The sequence below is a fragment of the Triturus cristatus genome, chromosome 11 (assembly GCF_964204655.1).
Source record: "Triturus cristatus chromosome 11, aTriCri1.1, whole genome shotgun sequence".
Lineage (NCBI taxonomy): Eukaryota > Metazoa > Chordata > Amphibia > Caudata > Salamandridae > Triturus > Triturus cristatus.
In genome coordinates, this window is record NC_140594.1 from 214,302,392 (window position 1) to 214,315,235 (window position 12,844).

General features: G+C 42.1%; 1 protein-coding gene across 1 annotated transcript in view; it reads left to right on the forward strand.

The window, feature by feature from the left end:
• MVK (mevalonate kinase) overlaps window positions 1-12,844 on the forward strand; it is a 163,782-nt gene that overhangs the window by 43,856 nt on the left and 107,082 nt on the right. Inside the window, exon 5 of the mRNA XM_085636377.1 lies at window positions 3,714-3,869. Within this exon, the coding sequence (XP_085492503.1) occupies window positions 3,714-3,869 (156 nt within the window). The remainder of the gene's footprint in view (window positions 1-3,713; window positions 3,870-12,844) is intronic.

A 12,844-nucleotide genomic window follows, 5' to 3' on the forward strand; every position in this document is an offset into this window, starting at 1 on the left:
CCATGAGATTTAGTGGTCCAGTGTTTTATTTCTGCATTTGTCATTAAAGTCTTTTAGGAATCCCACCTGTTGGAGTAGTTAATTCGGACCGCGGCGCCCGTTTTAGGGACACCTAATCGGTGGGACAAGTTTTTAGCTTGGTCCACTGACAAACATGTTGACCACCTTTCAGCACCGTTGTTCTAAGTGTTATTGTTTGTTTTGTCATGCGCCTGCCAAGGCCTTGCTCTGGGCCTCTGCTGTTGGTTAGGGGTACATTTCAGCCATTCTAAGCTTTTTTTTGTGGTTGCCGGATCAACCTTCCTTTTTCAAGTCATCCGTTGTGACATGTTTTCTGAAGGGCCTTCAGCTTGTGTTTCCCCTGAACCTCCCCCCCCCCAAAAACTTTAATTATGTCACAGTGGGACCTTAATTTAGTTTTAACCTTCTTAATGTGCTCCTCCTTTGAACCCTTGCCCTCGAAGACTCCTGACAAACAAGACAGTCTTCTTGGTGGCCATCACATCGGCCAGGAGGGTCAGCAAACTGCAGGCACTTTCTGTTCACCCTCCATACACCAGAGTCTTCAGAGGCATACTGGTTCTCTGCACCCGTGCATCTTGTCCCCCAAATGTAGCGGCACCTTTTTATGTTGGTCAAAGCATCACGCTGGCGACCTTCTTTGCTCCACCTCACCCCTTCAAGGAGGAGGAGAGACTCCATTGTTTGGACCCAAAAAAAGCATATATCGATCTCCCCAAAGAACACTGGATGAACGGTCAGTTCTTTGTTGGGTTCACTGGGGCTAAGAAGGGAAAAGCAGTGTGAGGACAGACCATCTCCAGATGGATTGTATTCTGTGTTAAGATATGCTAAGCATTGGCCAAAAAGCAGCCCCTTGAGGGCGTGAAGGCTCACTCCACATGAGTCAAAGCTGTGATCACTGTGTTTGTGTGTGGAGTGCCTCTCCTGGACAACGTCAGGCTGCAACAACAGGCATCTTTGCACACATTCACCAAACACTGCTGCCTTTGCAGTCCTATCCATTGTGAATGATACTTAATTTGTTCGGTCCTCCAGGACTATTTAGTCGGAACCAGTTTGCAGACCCACCTTCGAGGAGAGATTGGTTTGTTATCTATTCTAAGGAACAAAATCTGCAGCTAGAAGTCTCTATTAGATGAACAAGTTATTTACCTTCAGTAACGTCTTATCTGGTAGAGACTCTATGTAGCCGCAGATTCCTTACTGAACCTCCCCTTTTCTGGTAACCGTTCTTCCTATCTGTAGGTCCTTAGTTTTGGTGCACTTTTTAATCAGCCTTGTGACGTGTCTCCATGTTTGTGGCGCAAAAAGAGCCACGAACAGAAACTGATGTCGGCGGATTTGGGAGTTGCCTATATAGATTGACACCTGTGCACAAAGATACTGCTCAATACTTTACAGCACTTGGGAAATATTCTAAGGAAAGATTCGGTGGCTGGATATAGTCTCTACCAGGTAAGACATTACAGAATGCAAATAACTTGTTCATTCTGTTATCATGACTTCGACTGTGGCACAGAAATATTCCGTGTGCTGACAGGTATTTATGCATGCCCTTTAGGTGTGGAGTGCTCACTCTTGTCTCTCCATTGACTGCAGCTAATTACATAATTTGTATTGAAGAAACACACAACTTTTGATTTAAAAAAAAAAAAAAGAAAAGAAAATTGCAGTCTTTCCCCGATTGAGTGATGAATGCCACTCTGGTTTGTGTTTTGAATCCGAAAAAAATGCAGGAAATGTTGACTAAATCATCCACCAAAATAGGAGGTGCAAAGTGATTCTTGGTATTTAGAGCAGCTCTTTTTTCATATTTTTAGCTCCTGTAAATGAGCCACATCCACCCCACACTGAGCCGGCTGTTATAGTTGATGTGTGTTCTCAATGTTTGGGAAAATTCACACCACCTATCACTGCTGACCTTTAAATGCTCATCAGTAGGGTCCCGGTGTACCACACCTCTCGTTAATACCCACAAGGACCTTACCACCCATCATGTAATGTTGCCTAAGCTAGTGCTGTGTACAGTTAAAAGTACATCTATCTAGTTTTAATTCCACCTGCAGTTTTTCACACATAATAAACACACAACTTGTTTTATAATGAATATTGTGATGCTTTGCGCCTATGTTTACCTTCCTGTCTCTACATTCACAGGTCTATTTTAGGTTTCGCTAGAGAGTGCTCTAGATGTCTGTTGTGAGAGCTCTTGTCATCAATACATAAAAAAGAAGTGTAAAGGAGTAAAGAATGAGAGTGGACTTTGTGTCAGGCCTCTCCAGCCATTATAAAGAACAGGAGGACCTGAAAACGCTAAATTGGGTCACCTGCAGTTTTTGCCCATAAAACTGAGTCCTCATGCTGTTCATAATTCTGGGTGGAGTAAGTCATAATAGCCTGATTTAGGTGTGGGGATACCAACTGGAAACATTAATTCCAGACACCCGGTATCACTGCACCTAAAACCAGCTGATATGTAGTTGAGCCCTAAGACGAAGCAGCATTTATGGTAGGGGCCTTAATAGGGAAGCTAAGGGAAGTTTGTTGGATTAAGCAGCAGTTGTTAAAGGAATCAAAATGATTTGGCTCAGACTACTCTTGCAGTTCATCAAAACCTACTATGTTTTGCACAGATTCCCGACTTCATCCATTTTATTCTTTGTCATCATACTTTGGCTGACTTATGAAGAGTAACTTTCTTCTCTGAAACCACAATAGTGCACACTGTACACACTGATAAAGTTGTTTTTTGTGGCATCGACCGTCATCAATTCACACCTTCATAATTTTTATTTTGTATGTGTATTATAGAGGGGTGGTTATTTAGAGGAAAACCATATAATCTCCTGCTTTATTTTGGAACATTGTTGTGTCGGAGATGCGTAGTCTTTTGCACAAGAACAACTGCAGTGCCAATGGATGCTGTGTGATATATAAACCCAATTTGACAAAGGTGTATCCTGTCCCTTCATCTGCCGGACTCCCCTTTGGTTTAAGTCCTGGAGTAGAGCTTTTGGAAGGGAGGTGACGAGTGATGAGGGTAATGGGACCATAAAAATGGACCATGTAACTTTATATAGTATTTATCACTGCGGATGCACCTGTTTCTAAGAATTCCCCAATATTTGTATGCAAGGGAATTGAGATAGTCTGAGGTGAGGTGATTCGTCCAGGGTCACACAATTTGGGCAAGTGGTGAAGGCAGGTCTTCTTACACAAGCAAGGCCCTTAATTACATCCTCTCTAGTGGTGGTTTCTCTTGAATGCTATGTCACGTCCAGCAGCACTGGAAGTCTTGCCATGGATTACTCCTATAAACTGTGTAAAAGCATTTTGATCTTCACTGTGTGAAGACTGAACCAAAAAAACATGGAATACGAGAGACTAGAGCTTTGGGCAGCTTGTCGGATACATTAAAGGGACTTCCTTTTGCAAAAAAGTAATTTTGAAAGTAAGGTGCTTATCAGTCCACATATGCTTAAAAACACGTTCTTCTGGCCTTGTATCTTCATTGATGGTTCGGTCCAAGCTTGAGTTTCTTTGCAGAGGAGCTCATCATACACCACCCTACATATTCGCCATGTTGGTTTATGAGGCCAAAACGTAAGAACCTAAACTATGACTTTCCTTGCAGGAGAAAGAAGTAAATGTGTTTTCAGTAAATGCAGATTGTATTTTATTTTTTGTAGAGACTTGCCAAGCGTGGATATAGCGGTGTGGTCCGAGCTGCCTACGGGAGCAGGTTTAGGTTCCAGTGCTGCTTATTCCGTGTGCATGGCAGCGGCTTTACTTACCACAAGCGGGCAGATTAGTTGTCCTTTGGAGGATGGGATAGACATGACCAGGTAAGACATCTTAAAACGGCCCCTTTCTTGTTTTAACCTGTCCCTCCCAACTAAATCCGCAACTGAATAGATTGATGATTCCCCTAAAAGAGAGCAGTGCTCCCAAACTACACTTATCACAGGTACATGAAGTTCTGGAGGACTACAGTGGGATTACAAGGTGTACCCTGAGGGTATCCACAAAGTTGGGCGCTACTGGTGATATCTGGAATACTGTACCAGATTCCCACAGTAATGCCCCATTTTCTCCCGAGTTTCCATGAATATATTTGGCCAGATGTACGAAGCATGCATTTTGCAACTCGAAATGCAATGTACAACAGTGTCTCAGACACTGTTTGCGATTCCCAATGGGGTCGCAAATTGCATGCCTCATCAATATTCATGAGGCAAGCACAATTTGCAACCCCATTGGGAATGGCTAGCACTCACAGGGATGGTGGCCTGGTGGGGGCAGCAGACCACCATGTCTGTGACTGCTTTTTCAATAAAGTTGTTTCAAATAAATGCATCCCGTTTTCCGTAAAGGAAAACTGGATGCATTTAAAAAGAAAAATGAAACTTTTCAGTTTAATTTTTTAAGGGCAGGCAGTGGTCCCTGGGACCACTGCCTGCCCTTATAAAATATTTTCTCACCCATTTTCAAAGGGGAAAGGGTCCCGTAGGGACCCCTTTCCGTTTGTGAATGGCTTACCACCCTTTTGAAAAGGGCGGTAAACTGCAAGTGTTTTGCACCCGCAAATCCGGTTGCAAAACAATGGTACATGCCATGCACTCACTATTAGGAAGGGACGCCCTTTGCACGCTCCTTTCTCATAGCGCGTCGCAAACCATATTTTGCAAATCGCCAATAGGTTAGCGACTCGCAAAATATGGTTTGTACATGGGGCTGACCTTTTTTGAGGTCACAAACGGAACAAATTCCTGTTTGCGACTGCAAAAAATGGCCTTACATCTGCCCCATTGTGAAGTGTCTGGGTGAAATCACCCGGATCCACGGAGTCATTGTGGATCTTTTTATCACAATTGGGCAGACAAGTCCTATTTTTTAGCTCCATCAGGATTACCTTGGTACTCGTAATGAGGCCTGTAAGCTGATTTCTGCCTTCTAGAGGTCAATTATTATTCTACATGATGGGCAGGACTGGATGATGTGTGGATATGTCAAAATACCCTTAACGGCACGGTGATGACAATACTTGTCAGTGTTGTTCAGTGCTGACTTCTGGCCATTCCTTCTGCTGCTGCTAGGTATTTTCCCACTCTAGACATTATTAATGTTTAATTTCAAATGTCACCCTCTTCTACACACCAACGAGATGTGTGCAATTTAAACACCTTCACAAATAGTCTCTTGTGCTTCTCTTTGAAAGCTGCCTAGGCTCTGTTTCTGTCTTGCTGTTATCAATATGAGTATATTTATGTTAATGAAAGTTCTACCTGTGTATTTAAGCAAAGCAGCTGGCAATGTTGACAATAGTAAACTACTTGCCATGCGCCTTCCAGAACTCCAGATGTGTGAAACTCATTGCAGCATTTTGTGCATGGCGATTTCTGTGTTGTATTTAAGGCTCCAACATCAGCCTTCATGTTCTGCTCAATAGAGCAACCGAGTCCTATTCACCTATCAAGTATAGATCATCACCTTGTCGCAAAACTTTCTCCCATTGCTATATTTGCTACTCGATGGTGTCCCTCAGAAGGTTATATAACTTTATTAGCTATTGGAAACAACTGTAACTTCCAAAGTAGACATTTGGAGTAGTAGTAGTGCCCTATGATAGAGAAAGGGTGCTAAATGTTCCATAGTATGGCTTTCTATTCCAATTACATCAAGGCAGTGTGAGAAATGTTTTGCGGGACTTGGTAAAGTGGGGGCTGGTGAATTTAGTAGTGATTCCTGCTGCCCCATCGGACAAGTGTAAAAGTTACTGGAAAACATCCAAGAGTTATATTTGGGTGCAGAGGTTATGTGGTGACTGCTGATGAGTGGAGCTCTTCAAAATTTAGTTGTATACCAACATTCTGAAACATAAGGAAAATGTCACCCAAAACATGTCCAACTTATGGAATGCAAATCTTTTATTACATTTATTTATTTATTCATTTATTTGGTGCACAAATCATCCCAGAGGGGATCTCTAGGCACCTTTACAGCAAGGGATATCACTGTACGAGAGGAAATTATATGGAAAATAACCAGGTTTTCATGAGTTTTTTAAAAAGGGTGAGGTCAGAGCATGCATGAATAGACAAGGGTAGATGATTCTAGGAATGAGGGAAGAGGTAGGAGAAAGAACTGCTCCCGAACCTGGTCATTCGAATACGTTTGGGGCGTAAAAGTAGTAGATCACTGGATCTAAGCTGGCGGTCTGGGATGTATGGCTGAAGTTTGTTCCTGAGGGTAAAGGGGGCCGTTACTATGGAGAGTTTTACAGACCAGAAAAAGAATTTTGAAGTGGATGTGTTTTTTAATCGGAAGGCAACGGAGGGAGTGAAGGATGGGCTCCGAAGGAGAACGAGTGGGAAGGTTCAGGACCAGGCGTGCAGCTGAGTTCTGCACTACCTGGAGCCTAGTTAGGAGGTTTTCATTGATTCCCACCCTTAAGGCTTTGCCATAGTCAATACAACTTATTATCAAGGCTTGAACAAGAGTTTTCCTGGTTTGCAGTTAGTCTATTGAAAGACTTTCTTAAGCATTCGCTTCAGTCCAAAACAGGTCCTGGAGATGGTTTTGACATGCTCACTCATGGAGAGATGATCATCTATGAGAACTCCCAGGTTCTTTGCACATTTTATTGGGATAGGTGGTGGGCCCAACTCCGATGGCCACCAGTCGGCTGAGCACACTGAATGAGCTTTTCCAAACAAAAGGATCTCCGTTTTGTTCGTGTTGAGCTGCAAAAAGTTATCGGTCATCCATGTGGAAATTCTTAGTAAACGGTTATTAAATGTAACTTTGGTCAGCATCAGATTATGGTCCTTAGTGATGACCAATTGTGTGTCATCGGCATAAGAGATGGTTTCAAACCCACATGATCGGATGAGTTTTGCCAGGGGTGTCACATAAACATTAAACAAGGTGGGGCTCAAAATTGAGCCCTGCGGCACCCCTTTATCCAGGACCATGGATGCAGATGAATAGTCACACAGCTGAACCCGATGAGAACGTTTAGACAGGAAGTTCTTCATCCATTCCAAAGCTTTACCCATGACACCAATCTCCCCATGTCTTTGGACTAAGATTTGATGGGAGATGGTGTTGCAAGCTGCTTACAGATCCAAGACATCCAGCATAGCTGAAGAACCCTGATCTAAAGCTAGTTTGATGGTATCCATGACCTCTACTAAGGTGATTCCATGCTGTGGAATGGACGGAATCCTGACTGAGAAGCATCCAGCAGGTGGTTCAATTCGAGGGAAGACACCAGTTGGTGATTAACTAAGGACTCTAGGATTTTGGATATGAAAGGAAGTAAAGATATAGGTCTGTTATTGATCATATCCAGAGAGTCTGCTGTGGCTTTTTTAAGAAGAGTTTTAATGCATGCAGTCTTCTATTTAGTAGGAATAGAGGCCGACTGTAAGGAGAGATTGCATAGATCTGTAATGGAGGGAAGCTGAATAGAAGTCAGATTGGTGATCATATAAGGCGGGGGGGGGCAGAATCTGATAGGGAACCGGATTTTATGGTATTTATTCGGTCCTGTATTTAATCCTCTGTAACAGCAGAGAAAGAATCCTGAGTAGAGGACTGGGGGGGGGGGGGGGGGGGGGGGGGCTTGAAGATCCTGGATCTCAGGTGTCGTATTGTTTGCAAAAGAGTTTTATATATTGTTAATCTTATGTTCTAAGTGTGCCGCAAGGTTATTGCAGTGTGATTGTGAAATTGATATAGTAAGATTACAGCTACTCAGATTCGTTAGTTCCTTGAGAATTTTAAAAAGCTATTTGGAAGAGTTTTTTACAGAATTGATTCTCTTGGCTGTGTAAGACCTTCTTGCAGTGTTACAATATTTTAACTATGTCCTTAAAGCTATCTTGTAGGCACTTCTTTCCTCTTCTGATTTAAATTTCCTCCATTTGCGTTCTAATTTCCTTACTATGGATTTCTCCTTTAGAAATTCTTAATACCAAGGGGCGGGGGGTTTTCCCTTTTAGATGCATGTCTTTTTAGCAGGGCAATAATCTCTAAGACCTTTGTGAGAGAGTCCTATTCAAATTTCAAATGTATTTATTTAAGTGATCGGTCTTTTAAAAACAAAAACCATTACACCAATGACATTTAAGTAGTACTACTGCATACTTATATAAACACGTAAAATCCTTAGTAAATTTTTTACACGGTTGGTCTACAACATACTTCTATACATCAATTATTTAATGTTTTGTTTAAAATGAAGATTTAAGAGTTCTTGTCTTTGTAGCAGTCTATTGCGATCTACACAGAGTTTCAGTCAATTTCCTTTAAATACATATTTAAAAGTTTCACCCCCCTACATACTAGAGGGATTGAGGCCCCGTCAAGCCAGGTGATTACGGCTTCTCTGCATGTTCGTATGTTCATACTATTCAGTAGTGCTTTTATTAGTGATTTCCGTTCTTTTAGTAACTTCGGGCATACACAAAAAATTTGTTGATTCGTATTTGTATCCACAAAGTCTACAGTCTCGGTTGTCACTTTTATCCTTCCATGCTGGGATTAAATCTTTTGTTTCCCACATGCCAAGACGCAGCCTCATAAATTGATGTTTTAGTGTAGGAGAGAAATAGGCTGATAAATATTCCTGTGGCTTCCTTTTTCCGTATGAACTGATAACCGTCCAGGCGTGCCGTCTTAGCAGTAAGGTATTCTCATCCGTAGAATGAGACAAGAGTTTTATTGTGGCATTAATTAATTTGTTTAAAGCCTTTTTCCCTATGCTGAGATTCCAAATGTCTTGCGCAGACAGATCCTCTATCACCTGGTTTAAATAACTACCCCAGGATCCGTGCATCCTTTTTTCTTTTTGTCTGCCTATTTCTTTCCAGCATAGTTGGTCTATGGACCCGCTTTCAGAGGCACGTAACCTCCAACATAATTTAATGAAGGCGCCTTTGCTCTGAAATTCCTGATTTTGTAAGCCAAACTCTAGCCGCACCTGGGCAGGCGATGTACATTGTTGGATATGAAAAACTTTTTTATAGACTTTTGTTTGTATTTTGTTCAAAGCAGGGATGTCACAACCTTTCATTATTGCAGTGCCATAGGTTACTGTTGGCATTAACTGTGCCTGCATGACAGTTAATAGGTTACCGTATGATGGACAGCTTATTTCTTTTTTAGAACGTTTAAACCATATATCAAGTTTTGAGAGTTTGACCTCATTGAGGTGAGCTGTGATTTATAGCTCAATTTTTCTTCTACCATGAACCCAGGATATTTATAGGAGGTGACCGCTTCAACTTTTTTACCCTCTATGTGCCATGTGAATCTCTTGTATTTGGCATCCACCAACCGTACAACCTTTGTTTTTAGTAAATTCAGTTCTAGCCCTTGTGCTGACAAATATTTGGCTAAGGCGCTCATTGCTCGTTGTAAGCCGATTGGGGTTTGGCTTAATAGTACTAGGCCGTTAGCGTACTGAAGGCACCTGATTTCCTCAGTGGCTATCGATGGGGGATGACTATTGGTTTCCAGGAGAGCGTCTTCAAGATCAGATATATACAGATTAAGACCATTTTGGGTGTATATTTTCTTTGTTATCCACTGGCCATCCCCTAACTTTACCTGACTCCATGTTCACGAATATAGTTCTCTGATGGCATTTAATAACTTTGTTGGGATGCCCCAGCTGTCCAGTTTTTCCCATAAGCGTTTACGGGGCACACTGTCGAAAGCTTGCTTAAGGTTCACAAAACAGGCAAATAAGCAGGTGTTTTTAAATTTGGCTTTTTCGGCTAACAATGTTAGTGCTGTTAGGTTTGTTAGTGTGCCTGCTCCAGCCCGAAACCCTGTTTGAGATTTTGGGATGAGGTGGTGATTGTCTGACCATTTTTTCAATTGAGTTAACAAGCAGCTTGCATATAACTTTGCTTCAACGTCAATTAAAGCAATCAATCTGTAATTTATCGGCATTGTTGAGTTTCCCCCTTTGAAAATTGGCTGGATGATGCTTCCCCTCCATGATTCTGGGATTCTATTTGTAATGAACAACTCGTTGAATAATGGAGTAAAGTAATGGGCCCAATATGAGGCGTCTCCCCTAAAAAGGGCATTGGGGATTCCATTGGGGCCTGGCGTGCCTTCTGATTTAAATTTCTTTATAATTTTTGTTAATTTGCTTACTTCCGTTAATTCATCCGAGTTTTTTTGTGTTGTAGGGCGATATGTTTGTTATTCAAGTTGATGACCCCCAGGGGAATATCCTTTTTTCGTTCCTCGCTCCACCTGCAATCCTTTTTTACTGTTTGACTGACTGATGTTGATTTGGGCTTTGGTTCTTTATACATATTCATTATGTGCGCTACCCATGTATCCTCGTTTATCCCTGCGTTTTGATGTCTATTTTTCCCAAGTGTCAACGAATTTATCTGATCCCAGAAGTGTTTTCCGTTCCGTTGTTTACTTGCCAGAAGAAGTTTATTCCATATTGTAACTCGATATCTGGTTTTGGCTATTCAACAGTTTTTTTCTTATATTGCTATCTTGATTTTTTGAGCTCCCTTCTGTCGGGTTTTTCCCCCATTTTTAGCTGGTTTGAGACAGCTCTTAATTTGCGCACTATTAGGCTTCTCTGTTTTTGTAATTCATGGCTTTACCTGGAATGGTGACTGCTTGTCCAAATGTGCTTCCTGTGACACTTAGAGGGATGTTTCCTCTTGTTGTCCGCGAAGCTTTCCATTAATGCTCCCACTAGATTTTCCCAAGCGCTTGATCTCTCGCCCTTCCCTGTTTGAGTTGTCTCTGAAATTCTGGATTCCTCTAGGCTTCCTTTACTCGTGCCCGCTTTGCGATATACTTCAGCCATTACCTTTTCGATCCCCATTCCTCGCCAATTCAATCTTTTTAAGTTGTAGGCGTGTGGCATTGATAGTAGATTTTTAGTTGCTGTCAGCCTGGCTGTAAATTGCTCCAATTGCAAAGATTGTGGCATGTGATCGCTCTCTATGCGTGACACGATTTGGAATTTTTGCGTCTGTCGTGCTACAGTTTCACTCACTAGGGTATGATCAATGGTTGAACTTTTGGTCCTGCTTAAAAAGGTCATTGCGGCTGGAGAATCCTCTTTTGTGTTTCCATTAAGGTGAATTAATCCTAGTGATTCAAATTGTCGTCTTAAGTTGATACCCTTTTTGTTCAGGTTCCCTGAGGTATTCAAAGTCTTCAAAGGCTTTGAGGGCAAGATTGATGTCTTCATAGTCCCTGATAACAGGGGGAGGGAAGACTGGGAGAAAGGCAGAGGGAACTACCTTCCTCCAGGATCTCGTAAGTTTAAAGCTCTGACGGCAGATTTCCGTGTGTGTCTGAATGTCTAAGTGGAAGTCGAAAGAGAGGTGATCGGTCCACGCCTGCAGAGCAGGCGTATCTACTGCTAAATTCGTGGCATCTGTAAATATTAGATCAAGGGTATGCCCTGGTATGTGGGTGGGACCTGTTACCATTTGATGGAGACCAAGTGATTCCATGTCTGATATAAGGCGCATGGTGTCAGCATCAGTTTGATTATCAATATGATAATTAAAATCCCCCAGGAGCAAAAAGTTATCTGATGTTAAAATATATGGTGCTAACCGTTTCATGAGCTTTGTACTCAAGTCTTTCTTTCCCTCGGGAGGGCGACAGACCAGGGCCAAAGCAAAAGAAAGAGCTCTAGCTCAGGGGAAACAAATTATTGTCGTGACTCCAGTACCAGCCTTAGAGGCGGTTACGAAAGCGAGCATTCCAAATGCAAAAGCTTTACATCCTAGATGGATACAATGGGTTAATTCTCTTGCTGCAACAGATGTTGAATATGTTTTTGATTCTGATTTAAAAACACAAGCGTTCCTGCCCACTGAAATTCTGCGCCTCGATCAGTACGAATTTATAATTTATACTGACGGATCAGCACAACCTGCTACAGGGAGTAATCGTTAAAGGTCGCATTCACGATGGTAACTTCCGACCAATGGTTACTAAAACTCAATCTCTAGGAGATTGTATGGCTCAGCGAGCTGAACTACAAGCATTCAAACTGGCACTTGAGAATACAGATCGCGAATTCCCCACACTTATAGTGTGCGATTCCTTTTACTGTGTCCAGTCATATAATGAATATATTCAGAATTGGCTTCAAAACAGATTCAAAGATGCAAAAGGTAGCACAATAAAGCATAAAACACTTTGGGAACAAGTAGTTCAGTTGAGAAACGAACTACCAAAAGCTCACGTGCTACACACACTGTGTCCTCAACGTGATGGCGTTCACGTTGCAGGGAATTCATTGGCTGATGAAGCTGCAAAGGGGGCTGTTCAGACGGCTTCCATAGAAGAGATCACTCGTTTAAAAACGAAAATAGACAGTGAGATATTGTTGGCTGTCAATGCTTCAAGCAAAGACAGTGGTGCAGCGTTACCAAAGAAATTTCCACTCAAGTACTCTTATGTAATTGATGAGAACAACGTTCCTTTTGCTCGAAACACTGGAGTGGGGGATAGGGTGATTCCAAACATGGAACGTAGAGCAGCTTTGATTTATGAAGCACATCTTGGGGAGGGTCTCTCACATCAGGGGATCTCTAAAACAATATTAACATTAAAAGAGATTTACTGGTGACCTGGAATGAATACACTGATTCTCATCTTCATCGATAACTGCAGAGACCGCAATAGACAGCGTGGTACAGAACGCCATCAGACACCAGACTACGAAGTAGCCTGCCCAGTACAGACACCATTGTTAGACAGCAGGCTGTCCTTTATGACAAATGCAATCCCACAAACACTGTCAAGG